The 24,838-nt window shown below is 41.2% G+C and overlaps 3 protein-coding genes and 1 long non-coding RNA gene across 5 annotated transcripts in view; 1 reads left to right on the top strand and 3 right to left on the bottom strand.

The window, feature by feature from the left end:
* Nucleotides 1-213: 213 nt before the first annotated feature.
* Nucleotides 214-4,039, bottom strand: LOC309718444. Its single transcript, XR_014279979.1, has 3 exons — nucleotides 3,937-4,039; nucleotides 2,978-3,463; nucleotides 214-2,456 (listed from the first exon to the last, which is right to left on the bottom strand). It is a non-coding gene; the product is annotated as an uncharacterized lncRNA (long non-coding RNA).
* Nucleotides 4,040-6,423: 2,384 nt separating this feature from the next.
* LOC309718688 (dual specificity protein phosphatase 18-like) lies at nucleotides 6,424-8,485 on the top strand. Its single transcript, XM_082554165.1, has one exon. The coding sequence runs from the start codon at nucleotides 6,451-6,453 to the stop codon at nucleotides 7,087-7,089; it is 639 nt and encodes a 212-aa protein (XP_082410291.1). The 5' UTR covers nucleotides 6,424-6,450; the 3' UTR covers nucleotides 7,090-8,485.
* A 371-nt stretch (nucleotides 8,486-8,856) lies between these two features.
* tgoln2 (trans-golgi network protein 2) lies at nucleotides 8,857-14,068 on the bottom strand. The gene is made up of 4 exons (XM_082554164.1): nucleotides 13,830-14,068; nucleotides 11,109-11,833; nucleotides 10,546-10,629; nucleotides 8,857-10,460 (listed from the first exon to the last, which is right to left on the bottom strand). Exons 1-4 carry the CDS (start codon nucleotides 13,891-13,893, stop codon nucleotides 10,455-10,457), a joined length of 879 nt encoding a protein of 292 aa, XP_082410290.1. The 5' UTR covers nucleotides 13,894-14,068; the 3' UTR covers nucleotides 8,857-10,454.
* Nucleotides 14,069-17,747: 3,679 nt separating this feature from the next.
* tcf7l1b (transcription factor 7 like 1b) overlaps nucleotides 17,748-24,838 on the bottom strand; it is a 30,424-nt gene continuing 23,333 nt past the window's right edge. Inside the window, exons 5-12 of one of the 2 annotated variants that reach the window (XM_082553674.1) lie at nucleotides 23,018-23,153; nucleotides 22,676-22,778; nucleotides 21,992-22,075; nucleotides 20,073-20,213; nucleotides 19,800-19,962; nucleotides 19,594-19,701; nucleotides 19,352-19,403; nucleotides 17,748-18,744 (exon numbers count right to left, since the gene is read on the bottom strand). In XM_082553674.1, coding sequence (XP_082409800.1) covers nucleotides 18,254-18,744; nucleotides 19,352-19,403; nucleotides 19,594-19,701; nucleotides 19,800-19,962; nucleotides 20,073-20,213; nucleotides 21,992-22,075; nucleotides 22,676-22,778; nucleotides 23,018-23,153 — 1,278 coding nt within the window. In that variant the 3' untranslated portion in view covers nucleotides 17,748-18,253. The remainder of the gene's footprint in view (nucleotides 18,745-19,351; nucleotides 19,404-19,593; nucleotides 19,702-19,799; nucleotides 19,963-20,072; nucleotides 20,214-21,991; nucleotides 22,076-22,675; nucleotides 22,779-23,017; nucleotides 23,154-24,838) is intronic. The other variant, XM_082553675.1, reaches the window with a different exon arrangement.

The raw sequence follows: 24,838 nt of genomic DNA, 5'->3' as shown, positions 1-24,838 counted from the left end.
TGGTTTATACATAGTATTTTATATTGAATTGGAGCTTATAAGATGCAATACCAATTGTGTTCTGATGGCCATTGTCTTCACATTTTAAAGCAATGTGTAACCTTGAGTGTCATTGCTAATCTGCGCTTGTTGCTTAAAACTAACTCCACGCCGTCTGTGACCGAAACAGGACAGGAAACACGGGCCCACAGACTTATGACGAAACGCTATGTTGCAAAAAAATTTATTAACTGGATACAAAGTTTTAGAAACAAAAGTTACAACATTACAAAAATATTCAGAAATTGTTCATGAAACAGTAAACGATACAATCACTATCAAATTATTGTTTTTAAACTTTATTAACACATTTTCTTAGACCTCCTGCTGTTCTTATGGACATTTTGCTTGTATTGCTTTTTTGTTCTTTTCAAAACATGATTTATGTCAGTGTAAACATTAATTAACATGCTGCTTCCACATAATACATAAACTGAGAGGTTCAAGGATTAGATTTAGGCTGCAAGAGTATTTGGAGGTTTTCGCAGTGCTCACTGCCAGTTTGCAACTTGTTTGCATTTCCACACAAATACACCTCTTGTACACACTCGCTCTTCTCTCTCCCTCTCACACACATTCAAGCACGTTGTTGAATTTCATTCTGTTAGTAAGTGACGCATCCCCTCGATGCTGGGGCGCTTCAACAATTCTGAGCAGAGAGTTATTGATTCTAGTTAATTTTTGTTAGGTTATGTGTTCATTAGTAGGTTAGTTTGTTAGTTTGTGGAGAGCTGTTCAACACTCTTCTTTTGGGTTAGTGAATTGTTTTGATGACTGTTGTTCATAGTAGGTCTGTCCAGTGGTATTGCTGGGCATGCTTTGATTTACTCAAAGTTTAGCAAAGAACAGCAAACAAAGACATTAGTAAGATGGACATTTACAGGATCAGGACTGTTAGTATCAGCACCAATCAGGAGTTAGCACTGAGGTGTGCTCAGTTTCTGTCTGACATCACCGCCCGAGCTGACAACAAGCCAGGCACTCACCTGCAGGTTGACCGCACTGAGCACGTACAAATGTAAAGGCTGACCTCTCTGAATCTGATCACAATCGTTTTTGCGATGATTGCTCGTAAGTGTGTGGTCAACCCAGTTTGATGTCAGCAGCTGTTCCCGCTTGTCTTTTCACCTTGAGCTTAATCGCTTTCTTTCCCTTTCCAAGTCCCGAAACCCTTCTTGACATGCTCAGTGCAACATTTTTCCCGACTTTAACGATTTATTTAAACTTCTAAAAGAAGGGATGCAAAATCATGCAAAGGAAGTATATGCGCTGCAGACCGCGGGCAGAAAGCAGAGGGTTAGTCAAGTTAGGGTTAGAAATGCCAGCCAACAGCATTCTCAATACAGGTTAGTAATCCTCCAACTGTTAGCACATATATTAGTACTGTTAGAGATTAGTGAGATACTGTTAGTACAACCCAGATGTGGGTAAAAATCTATTTACGCATAATTATTAGCATTTGCTGAAATTGGCTTCAGTGTGAAATGATAGGACTGCAGGCATCGGGACAACTTAATTAATGCCAGCGGGCATCGTTTAGAAAACTACAGACCATTAATTTCCAATGGCATCCTTGTGATCTAAATCAGCATAATAACTGCTACTTCAGTGAGGTTGTAACAAATGCTAAGAACCATTTGTAAATGTTGTTTTATCCCTTATCTGGTACATCCAGTGGCTAAAAGAATATAGGCCTGTTATTGAGTGTGCAGCTGTGAAAACAAAAACCACAGTAAAGCAGCTTTTAGCTTCAGGCCCGTTACAAATACATTTCATCTGACTGATAAGAGACACATGCAGACATACGTACAGGGTACATGCAAAGAAACACGTGCACTCACGTAGACACTCCCGTAACACACACACACACACAAGTGTGATCAACTTTAGAGGTTTCCACACAAACAAAAACATACTGTGTGAATGGCACATTGGGAACTTGTCATTTTCACACAATTTAGCAGCTTTTTTTTTTTTTTTTTCAAATATCAGAGCTTTGCACAAATCTGTCAGAGTAAACTCCAGCTATGAAAAGACACAAAATAGAGTCTTGGTGAAACACTGCTCGCTTTGACTGAAGTATCTTATATAGGAAGAAACCATCAGAGGGTTAGAAAGAGTAGAGGTCACCGCACGCGTCACTGTTTTTGAACAGCAAAATAAAGTCAGAGAACGGGCCAGGACGCGCTTATTACTTACAAAAGAAAAAAAAACTGTATCAAATTATTCTGTACAACACCCATGAAATATCTCCCTGCTAAATCTGAGCACACTGATGTTGACCACGAAGCAACAAGTGAACTACTGTTTTCACTGATTTGCAAAAGCAGAAGTCATCTCTCAGTAGGGAAACACTGGAACACGGACTCGCTCTTCTGAAGGTGCAGGGCAGGGAAAATGGCACCATGTGGTCATCGCTGCAAGACAAGTCACAATAAAGGGAATTAGGATGGTATAGTGTAGTATAAAATAATATAGATATAGCGAATGATGGCATGATTACAAAGATATAGTTTTGTACTGGTTTGAAAAATATTGACAAATATTTCCTTTTCTACAAAAATCTTGAATAAAATCACCCGAGGGGCAGATTATGCTAATATGATTTGGTCACATGATCCAATTTGTGGTTTATCTCACCTCTTAACCATAATCATGAGAAAAGTAATAATAATAATAATAAATGTCAGTGATTAAGCACATAACTGATCTCCCACGTTCTATCTGGTCTTCATTTATCTGTCCTCTGTGCCAGCATAGAGGCTTAACACAAACACACAGAGACACACACTCACACAAAAGCATGACTGAGTCCATAAAAAACTGGCTCTGTATTTTATATTCATCGGCACTTATATAAGAAGTCACTGTGTACAACATAAAAGTGAATGTGGAGGAATAAAAGTCAGTGGTATAAATCTGTGGCTAGATCCTGTACCAGTCCATACGCAGCACAGTAGAGGGCAATGGAGCGAAGCCACCGGGAGTACAATGAAGTCCTGTCGAGCCCCCCCAACAATCTGCTTTTTCCATCGATGTAACTGGAGAAGAGCACACAACACAAAGCAGCAGAAAAAAGTGGGACACAACCCAACTGTCCTCACAAGATCCCCCAGGTACTGGTTGTTCTTTCATCTTTTTTTTTTTTGTTTCTTTTTACTGCTTTATATTTAGTATCAGACACGGTGGACTGAAAAACACCCACTGTAAAAACATATGAGTCACTTAGGATAGGAGTCAGTAATATCAGTTATCTAAATGACTGAGTAATGCTATTAAATTTCCGTGTGACCTCCCTAGAGATGATAATGACGACAATCCAGTCTGTACACATAACCTGTCCTGCTGTTGGTTCCCTTCTGGATCCTCCCAGCATCCTGTGTGTCTCTGTCTGCGGCGCTGTGGATGAATCCACAGGGAGTACCTAAAAGGCAAAATACTGAGTCAAATGGACTTGTCTATATACTATATACTATGTATATACTTCATATATACTTCATATTAGATGTGACTCTAATATTAGAAGATCTAAGTTAAGGCTGGGACTATTTGACATTGCTCTTGGCAAATCAGTGCAAAAATAATGACTACAGCTTGTTCTCTGCAGATTAAAGACATATAGGGTAGGTTGCATCCTGCTGTATTGAGAGATGTATTGAGATTAAAAATAACTACAAGATTATTTTTCATATTCTATGGTAAACGAGTATACACCCTACAACCTACAAGACATATTCTCTATAATCTAGGCCCTCAACTGGAGGGATTAAAGGAGTTAGTGTTTGCCTAAAAACATAGATCTTATTAAAGGATTGGGAGGGATAGAGGGGGGTAAAAGTTGAATGCAACGGAAGAGCAGAATAATTGGAAATAAATTATCTATTTTTTTTTTCCTACCAGTGATCTCCGGGATCCACGTCCACCTGTCACCAAACGATAAGAAAAGATCGCTCCTTCTTCGCCTTTTTTTCTGCTTTCTTCGTCTTCCTCTACCAGGCTGACCGCAAGCCGATCAGACGGGAAAACAGGCGTCGTGTGTGTGCGCAGTGATTACGCCCGCACTGAAAGGCTGGTTGGATCGAGTGGCAGCACGCTACTAACACGAACCGCGGCTGTGCGTCCTCTCTATATGGCTGCCGAGCGGAGAGAAGCAGATGTGGGAGTGCCAACAACAGCTGCGCACTGACGGGAGTCCAGTCCACGGAAAATAGGATAAAGTGGAGTCGGAAGCCTCGGGACAAAGAACATGAGCGGAGGGTATTAATGAGAACAGTAACTTCTTTCACTCAGCGCGCAGACCTGAATTAATCGCTGGTCTCGGTCTCCAGCTGCTGCCACAGGTTTATGGTCTTTTGTATGCGCCCCCTTCATCCACCATCTGTGTTTCCCGGGCAACGAGAGGACTGCCTGCAGGCACCACCAGCAAGGCCTGCATGCAACCACCTCAAATCAAGGCACACTACAGTGCTGTGATTCTGCTTACTGTAACATAACCAGTGGTTGATGTTTCTTCATTGTTAGGTGCTTTCTACACGTACACACGCATAATCTCACACCTCTTCTTTCGCCTGCTTTTCATTCACTCATCCAAACTGGTGTTTGAACAATATTTCTTATCTTCTCGGTGCTGTGATTCAACACATTCAATTTCAAATAGCGGGTACTCGACTAAAAATGCCAAGTTTACCAGTAAATCTCAGCAAATAATAAAAGCTCTTAAAAAAAACTGGACAATTGCCAACTAAATACTTTTTCAGACACCTAGCTATTATCTTGATTTTAGTTCATGAGCAAAAGAGCTCACATTAATCAGATTTAAGCGAGAAATTGCCACAAACGTAGTTTAATTTAGCCTTAATTTTCAGGTATTATTAATTAAAGGGCTTAATTATTTCAGAGCAAATCAATGGGAAAAATGGAAACAAGTTGTAAAAATCTCAAACTGGAACAACATTAGGCTGTGTGTTATCAATCATGAGCATAAAAGAGAATCCGATACAAGCTGTTAACCTCCGATAATTCTCAGAAAAAGAAATGAAAAGTTTCCATAAAACAAGAAGAACAAAACCGGTGAAGTGGTAAACGGATGAAACAAATAGTGTCTATCAAAGAGAAAAGCTTTAGAAAGAGGAACATATGTAGACGGGGACAAAGATCCTGACCCAAAGAATGTGGTTCTGCCAGGGGTTGGATCTCCTGGGCTGCCGGTGGAAGCGGGACACTGGCTTTTACTCTTGATTTTCCTGCCAACTAAATAAAATGCTGCTTTTCTGGATCAGGACCTGGAACATTCTTGACTGGCTGAGTTAATCAGCTGATCTCAGTTCAACTGGGCTGCACTGAGGAGGAAGATTAGTCTGAGAGACCTGACAAGAAGCAAGAATGAGTTGCTTTCAAAACCACAGCAGTCACTTAAGCATTTAAATAAACTTAAAATTACATTATCTTTAAATTTAGAGTTTTCATGTTTGCTTTGTGTGTGTGTGTGTGTGGGGGGGGGGGGGGGGGGGTGATGATCCTGTTTTCTGCTCTGTATGTCTCAGTTTTCCAGGTCATGGTAGGCTAAGGAGCTTGGGGGGGGGGGAAACTCACTGGACTTCTTTACGTTTCGTGAAAATGTTTCATCTCTCATCCAAGAGCTTCTTGGACTTTAAGTTTCATGAAGGAAACATCTTCATGAAACTTAAAGTTCAGTTGTTTTCTGTGCCTTTAGTTCCCTGATTGCTTTAGTTGGTGAAAGGTTTATTAATCTCCATTTTGCATTCCCATTCTCGTTTATCTTCTATCTCTTTGTCAAATTCATGTCTCAGTCCTGGTCTCAGTGCTGGTTATTTCCTGTCTTATTTTGATAGTCTCTCGTCGTGTGCTTTCGCTTTGATTCTACTCCCACACACTTATTATCTGTTATTAGTTTGAGCTGTCCTCTTACCTGTTGCTTGTACCCTTGTTATCCTTTGTGAGCATATGTTGTCTCAGTCCTCTCTGAGCTGTGTCCTGGGTGCCTGCTTATCTTTGTGCTTTTGTTGGAGTGTAGCAATAAAGCTGTTTTTTCAGTTTTATGCCTTTTGTTCCCAGTCCTGCACTTTGGGTTCAATTACTGAGGCCACACAGCAAATCTTGATTTTTTTAAAAAGTCATTTACATGATAATCATAACGTTGATGATTCATTAAAACTGGGATGTTTAACGTTTGTTTGTTTGTTTTCACAGTGTAGGTTATTTGAATTGTGATCACACTTTAAACCCACTGCATAGCTGTCAGTATAAAGCTGCCTAGTACGTCACTAAGAAAGGGTATTTACATTTCATTAATTCGACCTTGGTATCCACTTGATAAAACCCCCATCCAGCTGGAGGCGCCAGCTTGCGCGCTCACAGATGTTTGGCCTTCCTGAGTCGCCGTACCACTGCATGTACCTCGCTGCCCCAGCCGTGCGCGCGCTGGCGCGATTAGTATCATGGAAAGGAACAAACTGTGAAGCATCGCTGAATGTGACGTTATCCATGCATCAGCCAGCTCCGTCGGCTCTCTCGGGTCTGTGCCGAGTCACCGACTGTCTTTACCTGAGTAATGCCCGAGCGGCCGGTGATCCCCGCCAGGTGACTGGCTGCGGGATAACCTGCATCATCAACGTCACTGAGAAAAAGGGCAGCGTCTCGCCCCCTCCAGGGGTGGAGTACTTCCACATCCCGGTCTCTGATACCCCGGTCTCTCGACTCAGCGATCACTTTGACGAGGTGGCGGATAAAATCCAGGTTACAGCGGAGAGCAGCGGCCGCACGCTGGTGCACTGCAACGCCGGGGTGAGCCGCTCCGCAGCCCTGTGCATGGCTTACCTAATGAAGCACCGCGGCGTGAGCCTCCTAGAGGCCCACGGCTGGGTCAGGACCTGTCGCCCTGTCGTGAGACCCAATAACGGGTTCTGGAAACAGCTCATCCAGTATGAGGGCGGGCTTCGTGGTTGCAACTCTGTCCGCATGGTGTCCTCATCCATGGGAGAGATACCTGACATTTATGAAGAGGAGGCCAGGAATATGATGCCACTGTGAGGGAAGCACGCTTCTTTGTGTGTGGTGGGAAAGTGGGACATAATTTCACAATGATCTGCAGTGTGCTGGCCTTAACTGTAAAATCCTGTGCAGCCTTGAAAGGAAGCATAAACAGTGAATGTGTTCCCTCCAGGCCCTCATAATAATGGGCAGTTGTGCAGAGTAACAGTGAGCTACTGTATAATTTATGCCTGCCGTGGTTTTCCCATGGTGCATTTGGCCACCTCTTGCTTGATTATGTGAGATTTTTGGTGAGCTCAGGAACTGCTTGCAGATATAAACCCTCCATCATTCTGCAAAATGCTCAAACATCCAGTGAGAGTGAGATTTACCACAACACGTTTGTCATGAATGGGAGCTCTAAAGATAGGCTTGTAGTAGGCTTCTACTCAATGTGACTAAATGCTGCTCCACTGTCTGTTAATGATAAATGTTGTGGTATGTTGTTTTACCACAACATTTATCTGAAAAATTACAGGATGTCATATTAAAGGATTCAAAGCTTATAAAATACAACAGAATAAATGAGTGATTGCTATTCTCATTGAGTTATTCCACATAAAATTAACCAAATCCCTCAATAAGGCAAATAGTATCATCTGAACTATTAAGTTCAGATGATACTGATCGAAGAAAAATGGCAGCCATGAAATTCTCTTGAGTCATAAGGAATCATTGCTGGAAGATGATCCTAGTATCAAAATCGTGGCTCAAAGAGTTGGCAGTTTGTCTTGTAACCGGAAGGTTGCCGGTTCGAGTCCCAGCTCAGACTGTCTCGGTCGTTGTGTCCTTGGGCAAGACACTTCACCTACCGCCTACTGGTGTTGGCCAGAGGGGCCGATGGCGCGATATGGCAGCCTCGCTTGTCAGTCTGCCCCAGGGCAGCTAGCTTGCCTCCACCAGTGAGTGAATGAATAGTGGTATTGTAAAGCGCTTTGAGGGCCCTGAAAAGCGCTATATAAATGCATTATTATTATTAAAATGTAAAGTTTACACATTGTACTTTTGGGGGGGGGGGAGATGAGTCATCAGAAAAACATCCAGGTTATCGGTTCTTGTTTCTGTTATTCTGCGTCACTGATTTGAAAATAGTTTGTTTGTGGTCTTGGATCTGAGCTTAAATACGTTTTTCAACTCTGAAAGTTTAATGTGGCCATCTCATGTATGTAAAGGGGAGGGATCAAAAGTGCTGGGAGACTCATGTCAGATATCAGATTATGTACTTTGAGACCCTGTAACTCAGAATGTTCATAATAACAATAATAATAATCTAGAAAGTTTATGCATGAAAAACAAAGTCAGCTGACTCTGAGGGCTCAGGTGGAAGCTCTGATTCAACACTCACTTTGCTTTTAAAAAATGTTCAGAAACTCCAATAAACTCTTTGTATACTTTTTATGTGGATCAATTGTACATTTAGATAAAAGTTAAAGTCCTGCATTCACAGCGTTGCTAACTGAACTATTTAACATTAATGCTTTGATACTTTTTACTCTCAAAGTCAAAATAAGAGCTGTGACACTGAAGGCTGTTAACAAGTCCGACTCAACTGAGACAAGACAGTAGAAAAAGCATTTCTTTTCCAATAAGCATACAACTGAGCTGGCTCACCTCTCACCCTAATGAGCAAGAAAGCTTCTTTTTATTGTTCTTTGTGTTTTTATTTTTTAAATGGACAGTCACTCCTTACAACAGAGAAATAAAGTCTATATGGCCATGATGTTTTCTAGCTAATTACAGTGCTTCATTAAACAAAACAAAAAAAGATAATTTCACTTAATTCTTTAATAAAAATATACATTTTCATACCATAATATGGGATTCCTTAAGTCAAAAGAAAACAGCTCTATTTCTTACACAATTAGCTTTACGTGCCCGCCACCTGCAATGAACAGCGAGGAAACTGAGGAAAACGGGTACAATATCTGAGCGACGCCACGGATCACAGTAAAACTCATTCACAACTTGGCACAAGTCTGTCATTTCTTTTAAACATAAACACACATCTGTTACAGAGTAAATGTGAAATCTTTATATTTAAGTGGTCATCCCCGAGACACACATGTAGTGGTACAACGTAAAAATATTCTTCTAAACCACAGACATGATGGATAGATTTCAGATCTTTAAACACCACTTTGAAAAAGACTGGTCGTCTCGACATACTGTCTGAAATAAGAGATTAGCATGCGCACCCAGTAAACCTAAGACAAGTCTCAATTTTTAAAAAGGAGTAGTCGGCCATCATACGGTTGCTCCCTTTATGCCACGAGTTTGCATCACAGCATTGACAGTACGTTCATCTCTGCATCCAACACAAACCTACAGCCAGCTGAGTGTTAATAAATATAGATTCCAGCCTTAAGCAGCGCATCGCTAATCGTGCACTTAAGTAGTCTTGAACAAATGGAAAAAAGTTCACGCGAACGCCCGCTTAGAAAGTCTTACAAACAAAAACGAAAAAAAAAAGATGGTTTTAATTATTTTTTTTTTTTTTTTTAAATTAACCATCAAAGTGTCTTTTTTAACTTTCAAATGTCAGATTCTGTTCTGCAATCAGTTTATCGTAAACATTGTAATATTGTACCGGTGCATCAATGAGCTGCTGCCCACATAGGGTGATTTAGCGTAGGTAGAACAGTTTAATAAGGAGCAACCTCTAATAACAAGTCTGGTAATGAAGTTATATTTGGGAAACTGCTATAAAACACTGTTTACACAATCACCACACACTAACTTTGTAGTCCTCATTGATTCTACATTCCACCTTAAAAGCAAAGATGTGCTTTCCGATATTTGTGCCAGGCTGTGGCTGTATTTAGCATGCAGATATGAGAGCAGTGACTTTTCCTTCTTCCATGGTTATATTTAAGCCATTACCTCCTTCTGGATTACGGTTGTTACAACATTCACATGGCCTACACTGCAGAGTCTGACCTCCAATATGACACTTTTACATCTTAATGAAATCTTGATGTATTTTTTAAACTCTAAAAGACATTTTTAACAACCGCAAATAAAAAGCACATTACAGTATTTTACAACGATTCAGATGGCTTATTTAGGAGTAAGGCTGGAATTTGCTACTTCAACATCCTGAGCAAGGACCTTTGTCAGGCCAAACTACAAGTGAAATAATGACACAAGTGCAAAAACGGCATGCCTATTTTACCTTCATTGCACTTCCCCCATTCCCTCAATAAGGCAAATCGTGTCACCTGCATAGTCATGCAATAAACATCTAAAAAGGTCCAAAATAGAAGAATGTTCATTTAACCCGAGGTGTAACCCAGAGTACTTCAGTAATATATCGAACACCGGTATCTGCACTCCTTCATTTCAAACAGCCAACAGCTGGCTTGAGATCAAATCTGAAAGAAAAGAAAGAATCGAAAAGTTACAACATTTCTTGAAAAGAGCCGCAGAGAAATGTATTTCTTTATAAAAGTCACTCACCTGCTGTTGCAATTTTTGGTATTCTGTGGACTTAGGTCGACGTGCGGCTCTGGATTGCTTTCCTTCCAAAACAAAGGCGATTATCTGGTGGCGAAAAAAAAGATCAGGCAAGTCTGGTTTGGACTGCTGTAAGATGTCTGATTTTCAAAATAAGGATAGTTAAGCTAGCCAATGTTAGAACTGAGTGTGCTACACATTAATGGACAACTAAGTTAAAAAAAAAAAAAAAAAAAAAAAAGCTTTAGCTAATGTAAAAGTGGTTTTCAGCATTAAACCAGAACAACTGGGAAATGTGTTTCTTTCCTTAAGCTCAGTGGAGAAATTTACACAACTCTCAACGTAATTGTTGTGTGTGTTCTACACAGGAAATGACCTGCGCCTCAAAAGGCAACCACAGGTGCCAAATATATTTTAGGCTCAAAGTTCAAGGTTCAAGGTGCAGTTTATGTTAGTTTAAACACCAGAGTCAAACTTTAAAGTTAAATTTAAAAAAAAAATCTTTTTCTATGTGTGTATTTGGGTACAAGACTTGGGACATCAAGCCGGTCTAACAGCAAAAGTACCTTGCGCTTGTTGTGGTAAGTGATGTAGAGCACTGCCACCAGCACAGCTGCAGAAACGAGGTAGGCAAAGAAATGGCTGCTTTCCCCGTTTTCCATCATTTTGGATGGGTCGTATGGAACTTTCACCTCTTTTCTTTTAGTCTGCTCCACACCATCCTTTCCTTGCTCTTCGCCATTAGCATGGTTTGGTGTTTCCTCATTGTCATCTATCCCATCGTCCTCGTCTACATCACCTCCTTGGAATTCCTCCATGGTGCTCAATTCATCTTTAAGTTTCTCTGTGGATGTGCTTTCAATTGGCTTTTTTTTAGAATCGTTTTCTGTAGGAGCTTGGGCTTGTGGACTTACTTCTTCTTTGTCTTTGGTTTCAGGCTCCGCTTGGTTGGTTTGCCCATCTGTCTTATTGGGCAGCTTGTTTTTCCCTTGGGTTTGCGGACCAGAATCCTGTTTTCCATCGTGCTCATCATTTCCATCCTCCTGTTGTTTTTCAGTTTGATTCTGTGTATCTGTTTCAGTTCCTGCGCTTTCCGGATTTTTCTCGACCGCCTTGGGCTGTTCAGCTGATGTACTCACACCCTTCGTAGGTGAGCTTAGTGACTCTTCAGGTTTTGATACGTTAGCCGCCTTTTCGGTGTGGTTACCAGACACGCTTGACTGAGATTGATCTGTTCCATTTGTATCTTTTACTGGTGGGCTTTTTGCATCTGGGGAGACTTCACCCTGTGCTGAATACAAAAACAAGAGCCTCAGTATTAATGGAATGTTAAATGTGTTAACTGGGATTTTGAATTAACTATTTATTACATTACATGCACATCTGCTTGTTTATCCTCACTACTTATTTCTTCCAGTGCAAACCTCTGAAATATTATTTAATCTATTTTTCTCTTCTCTCCCGATATCTTCGTAACATTTTTCTTGTCAGCTTCCTCCAAGTGATTACATTAAATGGGATTACTCAATTACATAATTGAATCATGTCTGCCATGAAAAAGATTGGCAGCAAAACATTCCAGAAATCAAAGGACAATATAGCAGACGTGGATAATACTAGACTGTGACAGTGACCACTGACACTTTGAGTACATTTGCTTACATATGTGACATACTGCGTAGACCTACTACTATAGGACTAATACACCAGTTATCAAGGCTGGATTACCCACTATGCAAAGCAAAAGGTCAGTGGGCTACAATATGTCAGCTGACCTCATTAATTTGTTAGGTTGACTACAAAATCATACAAAAACACAAAGATATAAGCAACACGCACTAGGAATCCAGTATTTTTTATCATCCTGATTTTCAACTGGGCCAATAATCAGCAGAGTGAACACTATATGCCATTAGTATTTGGTCACATGACTTGTGTGGATCAGTGGTGCAGACCATGATTAACAGATAAATAATGCTGAGATTTTTTTTACTAAAAGAATGTAGATCTGTACAATAAGTTATAATTCATGAGTAATTTTCTTAACATTATGCTACGGACAAAATGATCCAACAGTGTCCACAGTTTTATCCAGCAGGTTTGGAAATATATGTAGTAGAGACCAACTGATTTATTGGTGGGTCAATATTATCAGCCGATACTGGCACTCCACCTATCCTGTTATAAAGGTTGATTAAAGAAAGTAAAGAAGAAAAAGGTAGAAACACCCTTTAATCGTGTTAGGAGTCTTAATGTTGCATTGTTTGCCAACTAAAGGGCAGTCTACAACTTCCCTGTTGGCAACAGGTACCACAAAATCAACAAGCAACGTCAGGCAGAGCTTAGGCGAGTAAACAAAGGGGTATTTATTATTTTCTTCTTTTTTTTGGGTTGTATGGAAGCCCCAAACGCAATTTCATTGTTCTTGACAATGACAATAAATAAATAAATACTAATACCAAATAAGTGCATAACAAATGTCAGGGAAATCTCTTTAAGTTTCATGTGTCTGAAAAATAAACTATATATATTGGCCAATATATCCGAATATTGTCGGGGTTTTTAAATCATAACCAAATATTGGTATGGATATATCGCCTGTGTCAGTTGGCCTCCAGTTGGGAGGAATTACGCCAGATTACGGTGAAAACCTTGTATGTGAATCCATATTTTGCTATATTCACTGTAAAGACAGGGAATATTATGCACAGATGTGTATAGTAGAGTACAGCACAAGTACACATTCCCCTGCAAGAGATCACAATAAGTTAATTATATCGCAAAAGTGAAGCGGTGAAGGAAAAGGAGACTGGATGAGCGCAATCCCTCCCAAGCTCTTAAGAAGCAGAAGGATATCCTATTCACGTAACACCTGTGAGCCAACCTGTTAAACCGGACCGACTGCTCAAGGAGGATGAGGAAAAAGTCAAGATTATTAAAATAACAGAAAAAGCTCAAATAAAAAACTAAACAGAATAAATAGCACCTATTATGCAATTAAAAATAAAAATAAAACATTAAAATTTACAGTTTTAAAAAATGTCAACACATTAACGTGGCAATATATACGAGTTTTTATTACTCATTTTATTGTTTTATTATTCTTTTTATTTATTTATTTCTACAGTGGTGTAAATCAGTCTATTCTCCTTTCTCCATTTAAAAAAAAGGACTGTTTTGACATATATCGCCTATCATCTTTATCAGGGATTGTGGGGAATTCCATAAGTGCTCAACCAACGCAGGCCTAAAGCCAAATAAAAACGCAAAAACAAAACTCGACTCACCTCCGATGGAGCTGAAACACAGGAATATTGCAGATATAGTGAGCAGCAGCAAAGCCGTCCTCATCGTGTCGGCTGTGTCCACACGCCAAAGAAACGCGACCCGAATCCGTCTAATTTCAGCTGCGTCTTCTCAGAGCTCACGACGCAATCCGAGCTGACAAACGCAGGCCGACAGGTTCAAGAGGTTTGACAGATCCGGCCTGCTTCCGTGTACGAGCTGGCATTTCTCTTCTTCTGCGATTGTAAACACGTGAGTGAAGTTTAGTGCCACCTAGAGGCTACATGCTTTTATAACAAGAACGTGCTGACGGAGAAAGCGTGGCGATTGTGGTTTCATTACTTTCACGTCCTTCTTATTGTGCAGTTTTATCATTTCAGCTGCCCAGCTCAGCCTGTGACACCGCTGAATCTCTAGAGCCCATCTATGGTAGTATACGGCACGAAATCATTATACTTTTGTATTTTTTGATTCAATATTATGATTTTATTTCGTCTCAGCTCACTACCAAAGTGGATCTGCTTGTTTAAGTTGGGTTTGCTTTTGTTTTGTTTTTTGTTTGTTTGTTTTTGCGGGGGTGGGGTAGTTGTGGGGCGAGATTTGACACGTTCAAATGAGGTGTTACAATAGAAAAACCTTTCAGTGTCATCAAACATGTGCACCTCGCCTTGCTTCTTTTGTTGGAAAGCCATATTAACAGACACTAACACTAATCTGTATTTCTCTCTCTTTTTTTTAAGTCAATCCGTCTATTTTCTTCCACTTATCGAGTTCAGGGTCGCAGGGTGGGCGGGGCCAATCTTTTGTATGGCTAACACAGGCACAGAAAAGCATTCACATTCACACCTATGGGCAATTTTAAATGACCAATTAACCTAATCACATGCATGTCTTTAGACTGTTAGGGGAAGCCAGAGTACCGGGATGTAGATAACGTGCAAACTCTGTAAAGAAAGGCTTCACAGGACCTGTGGCTAACAGTGGTGACCATACAAGATACAGTTATTTTATATTTATTATTTTTATTTACTTATAGCTTTTTTTTTCAGCTTACTTATAATCAATTATAATATCTTTGGTGCTTAAATTATGATAAAGACGTGTCACTATAGGTTAAGGGACAGTTTTTCATGTCCTGCTCCCAGTCATAGTGTCTCACCATTGTTGTAACAGAGAAAAGGAAAATCCCCCCGTTTCCTCCAAATATGCCTGCAGGTATTACTGTATTTAATTCCATATATGTATAAAGACAGGGATGTTCGAGGCAGCTCTGTCTTTACTCGACTTGGTTTAATTTAAAAGCTATGTGGAAACCACTAAAATTACACACATTACACAAATTTAGGGCACGCCTATTTGACCTCATGAAAAAAAAGTTGTGTTTATTATTCTCAATGTCTTTTATCCACCATAGAAGAAGAGATGGGGGTCTCGTTTGTGTTATACTGCCACACACGGGTTAAGTGTAGGCATTGTTGATATTTTTCCTTCATGCGTGTCATTTCACCTTTTCAGCAGATGGCAGTATTGGCATGTAGTGCAATTTAAAAAAACAAACACTTTACTTGTGCCATTATCTATGTAGGTTAACTTTGCTTAAAGGGTATTGAAAAGCATTTCTTCTAGTAAGCAATGGCCAAAATAAAACACCACAAAACAAAGCCATGACAATACCAATATCGCTGGCCTTGGAGCTGAACATGTTCAGCAGTTTCTGAGATAATGATGTAAATGTTAATTAGAGGTGTTTTACATCTCAGTTGGGTGCAGGAGACCTTCAGGCTCTTGTAATGAATTTGTCTTAATTGTGGCAGGCTATTTGACATTTGAAAAGTCCGATGATCCCTCTCATTCTTGACATCCATTTGCATTTCCATCTTTAAGGTCAAATGGGTATGAATAATACATTACGGAGGTTCTTAAGCTCACAGCCAGCCATACCTGTCTTCACAAACGAGCCAGCTGAGGCTTGCTCAGCTCAGTGAATGCTACAGAAACAATCAATTAATATCACTTTGGGAAACCGCATGTGAAGCATCCTGTAATTAGTAGGAATATAAGGTCACAGAGTCAATGGCAGATATAGGTTCAGCTTTTTTTTCCTGATTATGCTCATGCATAAACACTGGCCTTGCCTTAAATGTGCTGCAGCTCACAGTTTAAGTGACTTCTCAGATAAGAGATCTAGAGGCAGCATTACGCAAGTAAAGTATCAAACGGTTAACCTGGAATAAATTTAAGATCAAAGGAAGGCCCAAAAAAGGAACCTTGGCAAGAGATTGGAGGAATTTAATGAGCAAAAATTAACATGTATTAAATCTGACCTCGTGCTTTACATGGCAGATGTTGAGCAGAGCAGCATCCAGACACGTTACTCGAGATAAACAGCCGTGTGTTACATGCTGACTGCAAGATAGCCTCTGTTTGGTTTCAAGTGGATGGTGTGATTAAATAAAAATATTTCTTTCAATATAGCAAGACCAATTTAACATTTAAAAAATAACAATAATAAGCAGGCACGGGTATGGAAATGTATTTACCTGCACATATGAACTTATTCACTTAGAGACTGGGCTTCATAATAGGGGTACTGTCTTTGGAGAATTGAACGCCGGGCTGCATGCATGGCCTCGAGGAGACAGATTTGCTGACTGTTTTGACAACTCATTACCTGTAATTTCACTGATGGATTGGTGAGGTGGCTCAGAGCAGGCAGCCGTGGCATCAGAGCACGAGCAGTTTGTGTCTGGAATGATGTAAGATAGAATGGCAAACAAGCAAATGCTTATTGTGCCTAATGATTGCTTAAAACAGCAGGGCACACTTGACAGTTTGGTGCCTCTACTATATAAGGCCCCAAACAGAAACGCATCCTCAGTCCCGCCGCTCTGCAGTTTTACAACAATGTTTAAAGTGAATTTTAAAAATATATATGACACAGGTCACCTTTTTTTTTGCTGGCGGCAAATGGATGATGCTTCTGTGACAATGTCATTGATTATTTATGTTTCATCTGAATGTAGAAAATCAGCTAAGACAGACAGATCGTTCTCTGTGTTATCGTTAAGTCTTCTTTATATGTAAATGCATGTGAAAAAGTAACATTTCCCAGCTCCCTGCAGCAGGTAACATCTTGCTTAAGTTAAATTGGTAGATAGAGGGGTTGCAAGTTATCTCGTCCTGGCCGGCCTCCCCCCCTCTGCTCCCACATAATTGGTCCATCCCTGGCACTACTACTCATCTCCAAAGCCACCAAAAACTGTAACCTACCTTGTGTATTTTTTCACTAATTGAAATGCCTAATGAGGTCCCAAGGGCTCCATCCCATTACCTCTGAGTTAATTAAAGCCTAAGCAGTGTGCCAAACGGTGAATAAAGATGCAGCAAAAGTGCAAAAGGAAAAAAGGGGAGCCCGAGTAGGGTACGGTGCACTGGGATGGAGGGTTGACCTGCTTTTTTTTTTTTTAGTCATTGTTGAGGGATGCCACATTCCAAGAATGAGCAGATGTCTATTATTTTTTTATTTGCGTCTATACCGGGCTTGAAATTTCCATTACCCTGGCTCAGGCACTCATTTTCCAGTGTGGTTAGCCTAATTCTGCTTTATTAAACATTAAAGTCTTTGCCACCGTCAGGAGGGTTTTGCTGAAGACGTTCTCACGTTAGCGCTGAAGGATAATGCAGGCATAAAAAAATGACAGCTGTGTTTGTTTTTTGTTTGGCTGCCCCCTCCAGTTTAAATGCAGCCCTGATAAAATCATACTTGTCTTTAAATGTGATTTTCTACACCTACAGTGTCATGCCCTGTGGTCACTTTTTATAGGAACGCTAATCCAAACCACATCACCTCGTTAAAGCAATTTCTCCTTGTTAAACGACCAGAAACAGCATTGAAAAGACAGACTTGAGATATTTCTTTTAAGAAACAATTTCAAATGTTTATTTAACATGTCAGAGAAGGGGCACACACTCGTGAATTAAAAAAAAAAAAGAGGGGTTGGGGGGGAGAAGGGGGTTGCAATTATTGGCCAGTACTAAGACTTAAACTTCATACTAACATTAATCAGGTTTTGGCTAAAGTAAAAGTGTGTTTTTTGTTTCTTTTTTGCTTTTATAAAAGAAACTATGTACATAGGTTCATTTATACAAGAGGTTCATTGGATAAATGCATCAAAAACAAAAACAAACCAAAACAAACCAAAACAAAAAAAAAGAAACCAGTTCTGCAGTAAACTTTACAAAAAATACATTTTTGTTTTCATTGAGAGATGTAGAAAAGGAGACGGTCAAATATTGACCAATAATATTTCATCCTTTTCATTATTTAGAAAAAAAAGTTGTTCTAATAACTATTTTTTTTTTAAAAGAAAAGCAATCAATATACAGCACAATAAATGGGGAGGAAAGAAAAATTGCCTTTGTGAATTCATTCAGTTGGTTTGGTAACCAAGGAGAGGGGCTGCGACTGGAACAGGGCATGATGGGAATGAAGGGCCTGGTGGAAGGGCGAAGGGGGAGACAGCATGGAGGGGTGCAGAGAGGTGAAGGGGATTGGCCGGGTGAGGATGGGTGTGTTTGACTGGCTACCTGAAGTACCAACGGGGATGGACATGGTGGGTTGGGAGGAGGAAGAGGAAGGGGTGGAGGAAGAGGAGGATGAGGAAGAGGAGGATGTGGACCCGGAAGCTTTCCCGGGTATCGAGAAGTGGTGTTGCATGCGCCCCTCCGGTTTGGTGGTGAGCGATAGCGGCTGGGCCTGTTCAGAGTGAGTGGCAGCGGGGGCGGCGGGGGAGGCCAAGGCTGCAGAGGGAGTGGCCGGTGAGTCCAGCATGCTTCCGTGTGACGACGCGGGGCTGTCGCACATCTTCTCCGAGGTCAGGTACTGCACGCACTGCTTCTTGCTTCTTATCGAGAAGTCTGCGGGGAAACGAGGAAAAGTGAGCAAACTGAATTATGGATCCGCCGCTGACTTCAAATCTGGTGCAAGTCCCTTTATGCCACGTCCGACAGAAGTGAATGAGTGATTATTTAAGCAATGAAGCACGATGTTAAAGTTAGAAACAAGACCTTTTTTTAAACTGACAACAAGAAGACTGAAACAGGATGTTCACAGCATAATACGAATGGTATGTGTGCATGGATCAAAAGAGGAACAACACAAAATGTACACAAAATGTGCACTAAAGAGTGAAAAGCTCCCTTTTTTGGCCAATTTGCCGTGGTAACTTGATTGCACAATAGCAGACATACCTACCACTATTAGCAATGAACCTCATAAGCTGCTTGTCAAAGTATAAAAGCAGGGAAAGGAGTTAGTTAGAGCCAGCGAAGGACAAAATTCACGCAAAAATAAAAAAAAGGGGGAAAGAAAATAACAGAAGAAATGTGCAGTGTCAGGTTGGGCTTGAGCTCTGCAAGAAAAATAAAGCCCTCGCTGTTAGTTCCTACAATTTTTCTTTCTTCTCTAATGTGAGAGGGGAAAAAAAACCAAATAAAGCCAGTCAGGAAGAAAATGGCCCCTTACCCTCTGGTTTTGAGTCTGGTTTATTCTCTCTCTTCCTCTTTTTCCGCTTTCCCTGCACACATGAAACAATGCTGTTAAAAACAGTTTTTTTCATAGTGAAAGCAAACAAAATTCACCGACTTCACTTCAAAGATTAAAAGGGCAGTTTCTATAGTCATAGCTGGACTGAACTTTAAAGGGAAATGAATTTAAACATCATCCAGTCACGATATGAAACCTGAGAACAGAAATGTGCCACTCACATAGTTATCTCGTGCTGACCATCCCGGATAGAGCTGGGAGTGAAGTTGCCTCTCTTTCCTGGCCAGCTCATAGTATTTGGCTTGCTCCTCTCTTGACAGGGAATGCCACTGTGGACAGAGTATATCAAAGGACATTTAAACACTCTCACACACACACACACATATATGTATGTGTAAACTCCAACGCCTTTGTCTGCACTGCTTACCCGTCTTCCAAGGATCTGGTTGATGGCCGCGCTCTCTTTCAGAGTGCACTCTGCCACCACTTTGGCTCTCATCTCCTTCATATACAGCATAAAAGCATTCAGAGGCTTCTTGATATGAGGCTTCTTGTCCTCTTCTTTCTTGGCAGGAACGGGGGACTTTCTGCTAATCCAAAACAAGAATGAAAGTAGCCGTGTGAATGACCGAGTAAGCACGAGTAGATTTTAGCATAACGAGGAGCAGCAATGAAGGCAGGTTTTGCTGAATCGTCTTACGCGTGCATCGAGGGGCTGATGTCACCGCTGGGCTCCTGCTTGATGGCCGGGGAAACTATGGCCGGATGAGGAATGCCGGTCTGGTGGAGGCTGTGCGGAGGTGGGGTGACCATGTGAGGGGAGAAACGGCTGGACACCAAGCTGGGAGGGCAAAAAGGGGGCAACGTTTTAACAGCGGAATGTAACAGCGTACCTCTGTCAGCTTGACATGGCATAAAAAAAAAGGTTCAGCTAACCTGGCACATAACCGCCCTGCCTCACCCTCGGGGTGAAATTCACTGTGCCTACTGCCTCCGTCTAGACTAAATTCATACACACAATGAGTAACATGCTTTCTTTTTTGTTCAAATAAAGACGTTTTCAAAAGGCCTTTTATTCACCAAAGGCTGAAGAAAAGTGGAGTGTGTTGTTACCATGGCAACGGCAGGGCTGTGACACCTGAAACCTCTTTCCTTACCACGTCCCAGACCGCGGAGAGCGCTCTGACAGCCGTCCACACAGAACACCTTTACAAAGTGTTTCTCTCAATTTCCAGTAGTTAATACAAAGGAGCATTGTAACAGACAAGAGGGGGAATTAAGCTCCACAGGCCAGGGTCAGTCACTCTAGTTAATGTTAAGACTGGAACATTCACCTCTTTTAAGTGTTTTAGCATGTTACACAGGCTGTCATTAGTGACACCACACATATGTATTATATATGTGCCTTATTAACCTACATATGTGATGATTTCTAACCGTCACACTCAGCGACATGTGTTCAAACCAAACTTCTTGTCTTATAAAAAGTCTAAAAACAACTCAGTAAACAGGAGCTAATTCTCAGTTCATGTGTTATTTTCCTTTTTTTCCCCCTCGTCTTTGATATTCTTAATAATTTATACTGCATAAACAAACAGGACCCTTATGACTCCCCTGGTAATAAACCTTTACCAGCTATCCTTGTAAACATCCTACTTATTCCCCAGTGAATAACTCAAGCTGCTCCGAGTGATGGCATGCAGTCAAGCTCCGTATTTTGAAGATATTGCTTCCATTAGTGTTCATCATTGTTGCCATAAATTTTTATTCACGCTTTACACTTACGCTTTAAACTTATATCTTACTGATACTGTCGAAAGTGTTTCGTGTAACGTCTTCGTTTCAGCGGGTTTCTTCCTGGGTCAGAGAGCCTCACCGCGAGTTTATTTCAAATCTCCATGATAGCAGAAATTTTGGCACAATATTTGGCACACAGTGCGTCTGGTGCATTAAATAACCTTGTGTGAGGCGTGCTTTGATTGTTGCGAGTTCATTTCAGGATGGAGTTACACATGCTATTGATCACAGAGAACCCTCTGAATATTTCATCTCATACTAACACCGGAAGGCTCCCTACAAATCTTTCCAATTTTGACAGAGGGTCAGAGAGTTTAGTCTGAAGGGACGTGTTGGCTCAGATGAGCTTTGATTTGTCCTAATCGATTCTCAGCCCTTTCATCTCTTCAGTGTGTGTGTGTGTGTGTGTGTGTGTGTGTGTATGTGTGTGCGCACACATGTGGAGTGGCTCAGAACACTGGCCTGACCACAGAAGTTTAGCTCTCAAAGAAAAGACAGGAGAGAAGCCCTGAATGCCAATAATGCATTTGCTCTATTTAAGAAGCTGAACCTGTCTCCAATAGACTTAGACCTTACATCCCTTTGTAGTCCTGACACCACTGCCTGTCCACCGTCTCACAGTGTTTTCTCCAAGCGGATATACTGCATTTTTTCTTTACATTCCTATAAATAAAGCAACATCCACTCCAAATAACATTTACAGTATTAACCACTGAAGTTAATACTGCAGGAAAAATGTGAACAGAGCATGCCACAGAGGCAACAGATATTAGATGTCTCCCTTCGGGAGGGCTGGGGTGTTACTGAACGTGATCCACTCACCTGGACATGGATGGATTCATTGCTAGCGCTGGATAGGGGTGACGGAATCCCCCTGGAGGGATGGAGTACATGTGCTGGCCCTGCCTGGGAGACAGAGGTACACGGAGTGAGCGAAGGCTGCAAAGTGAGGTGGATCAAACACAGCTGACAGCTAACCCATCAGCACTAATCCTCCCCTCATCAACTCAAATCCCCTGCTTGTGGAACAGCACCGCTGCAATTGATTACAGGACCCATGGCAAAACCAATAAATGCTCATAAATTCCTCTTGTCGTGTTACTGTCATGATATAGTTCTATGCTGCCTTAAAACCTGGGTGTAGCAATCAAAAACTTTCTGGACAAGAAATACAATTTTTTTCCTTGCTTGACTTGAATTTTATAAATCATTTATTGCGCTTTTTTAAATTTTAGATCAGGGAGAAGCGGTCGAAAGTTGGCCACTAAGCCAGCGCAGCTAATTAGCTAACATCTCTGGTGGTCTGTTAATATGCATCATCACAGCAGGTGGACGCGCCCACAAAGCAAACTCATTCCAAGAACGTGACGCAAGATGGTCGTCAAAAAAAAATCTATTTTTTAGGCGAGCACATGTAACTGCAGCCAGTTAAAAGAGATATGATATGTATAAATAACTAAGTAATACATCTGGCTATGCAAACAGATCACAATGAAAGGAACGTACTGTGGCATGAGCCAGCTGAGAGGGTGTGCAATGGAACCGACTGCACCAGGAGACAGGGGGTAGTATGGAGACAGTTCTGATGGGTGAGGTGTCCGAGGAATACCTACGGAGACCACAGAAAGATCAGTTTAATAGAAAAAAAAAAAGTCTATCAAACTTCCACAATATATGCCAAATTGTTTTTAAGGCGCGAAACTTTCAAGCCAATAAGATGTGCACTTATCCGTGCACATTTCAGTGCTTAATTTCATATTATTATAACACAACAACTGTAGTTTTATCACCACTTTTCCTTGCAAAAAGATTCCATGTGAAGGTTAGTCCATCCATCAGATGCTTTACCTGTCTTTGGGTCAAGGATCTCTGGGGAGAGGTGCGATGGCGGCGTGCCAGGGGAGAAGTGTTCATTGCTGTAGGTGATGAGGGGCGTCAGCGGGTGGACATGGTGAGCATGCTGTACCACTGGGACTTTATTGGACTGAAGGAGACACAGAGAGCTGAAGGTGAGCAACAAGTGCCTGACATCATGATTGAAGAGAGTGACACTAATGTGTTTTTCTGTACTAGTGTTTTATTTACACATCAAAGAATTATTTATATTTGTATCTGAAGCAAACATTTTGTCTCCCATAAGTGCATGATTCACGCTGGCTATTGTACAACAGAAATGCACGCCATAAATAGGCCATAATTTGTGAATGCCCTCCATGGTAAACATCACAGTTTATGCGTGTGACTGGCCCTGTGATGCAATCTGGACCGGCACCAAGAAGCAGTAAAAAGGCCTCGCGGACACATGCCAAGATCATTACGGCCATTTAGCTGAGGAGAGAACTGTTTGTTCAGTCCAAGAAGAAAAAACAACGGTGCCACCGAGTCCAAAAGTCGCACCAGCAAGCCGCAAATAAACACAATGGGGCTAAGGTAAACGAAACGACCATAAACATGTGGAGCCATCATCTCCCACTCCGTCTGACAGCAACCACCACGGGCGGATTACAAATGCTGCTAATGTTGGAAAACCACTTAAAATTCTGTATAACTTCAGATAAGTGGTGACGAGCAGAAAGGCCAGCAACACGCAGAGTATGTCTTTCCCTTATTTCCACAATGCTTCACACACTGTGAAAAAACAAGAAAGCACACATCCTCTGTGAGATCTGACCAGCATTAAGAAAGGGATGATGAAGACAATAATAATAACCAGCGTCTCTACTTTCATTAGGCAGCACTCAGCCTAGCAGTCATTTCCCCTGGCTGCAGGGCTGAATAGAGCACTTGTTGGCTCAACTTGTCACAAGGGAGGGTCAAGGGGTGGGAGGGGAGAAAGAAGTCTTGTTCCTCCAGGCTAACCTTTCTTCAATATCCCTCCCCACCCCCTTCCCAACCTCTGTCTCTCTCTCTAACGTGGTCTGCCAGGGAACAAGGTTTGCATTGAGAGTCCTGTATGCTCTCTTGCTTCACGCTGCTAAGAATTGTTCCAAATGTTAGCTTTTTCTCTGCATCTTTTTTTTTTAAGAAAAAGGAAGGTCCAACCTTTTCCTCTTTAAAAAAAAAAAGTCTTTAGCAAAGTGGTTTCTCCTGTTTAAAGCAGGCTTTGATTCAGGTAATGCCAGATGGAGTGGGGAAAATATTTACTGGTGTTAAACATGGCTATATTAAGATCACTTTCCACAAGAGTTCTCTTTTTTTAAAATGTCTCCAGACTTGGAGGACGCGAGGTAAATGCATACGGAGAACGGAGGGCTTTGGATCGTGGTAGAGATGGTGTTGACTTAGTAGGTTAAAATCCTCGGTCCCACATGTCATGTATATTTGAGTTGTGCTTTGTTGTTCCACTTCATGTACAATATGCCGACTTATGAATTTCCCTATATTGTGAGAGCTGTTTGAGACCTCTAGACCTGGGTGCCAACACATTTTGGGAAGCAGTTCAGTGAGAATTTGAAATGATACACATTAATAATTCATATCTTGGAATACATGAATCGGGCGCTCCAAACATATTTCTAAGTTTGAAGGCACTAGTTTCAAATCCAGGCTGCTTCCAGCCTGACAAAATGCAGAGAGAAATGCCGTGTGCAGCTTCCATGGACGCAAAACTATTCTGACCTACATGCTACCTGTTAGAGCTTCTCTGTTAGAGATGAAAATGGATACTTG

Source organism: Aulonocara stuartgranti (genome assembly GCF_965226115.1).
Source record: "Aulonocara stuartgranti genome assembly, chromosome: 12".
In the NCBI taxonomy this organism is placed as follows: domain Eukaryota; kingdom Metazoa; phylum Chordata; class Actinopteri; order Cichliformes; family Cichlidae; genus Aulonocara; species Aulonocara stuartgranti.
Note: the sequence above shows the minus strand (reverse complement) of the source record. Positions and strands in the feature narration are given on the sequence as shown.

Excerpts from the sequence above, each read along its gene's own strand:
- tgoln2 (XM_082554164.1), bottom strand. The coding sequence starts at position 13,893 with ATGAGGACGGCTTTGCTGCTGCTCACTATATCTGCAATATTCCTGTGT. Across the intron at positions 11,834-13,829 it reads GTGTTTCAGCTCCATCGGAG|CACAGGGTGAAGTCTCCCCA; the intron begins GTGAGTCGAGTT and ends TTTTGTATTCAG. Across the intron at positions 10,630-11,108 it reads CTTACCACAACAAGCGCAAG|ATAATCGCCTTTGTTTTGGA; the intron begins GTACTTTTGCTG and ends TTTCGCCACCAG.
- LOC309718688 (XM_082554165.1), top strand. The coding sequence starts at position 6,451 with ATGTACCTCGCTGCCCCAGCCGTGCGCGCGCTGGCGCGATTAGTATCA.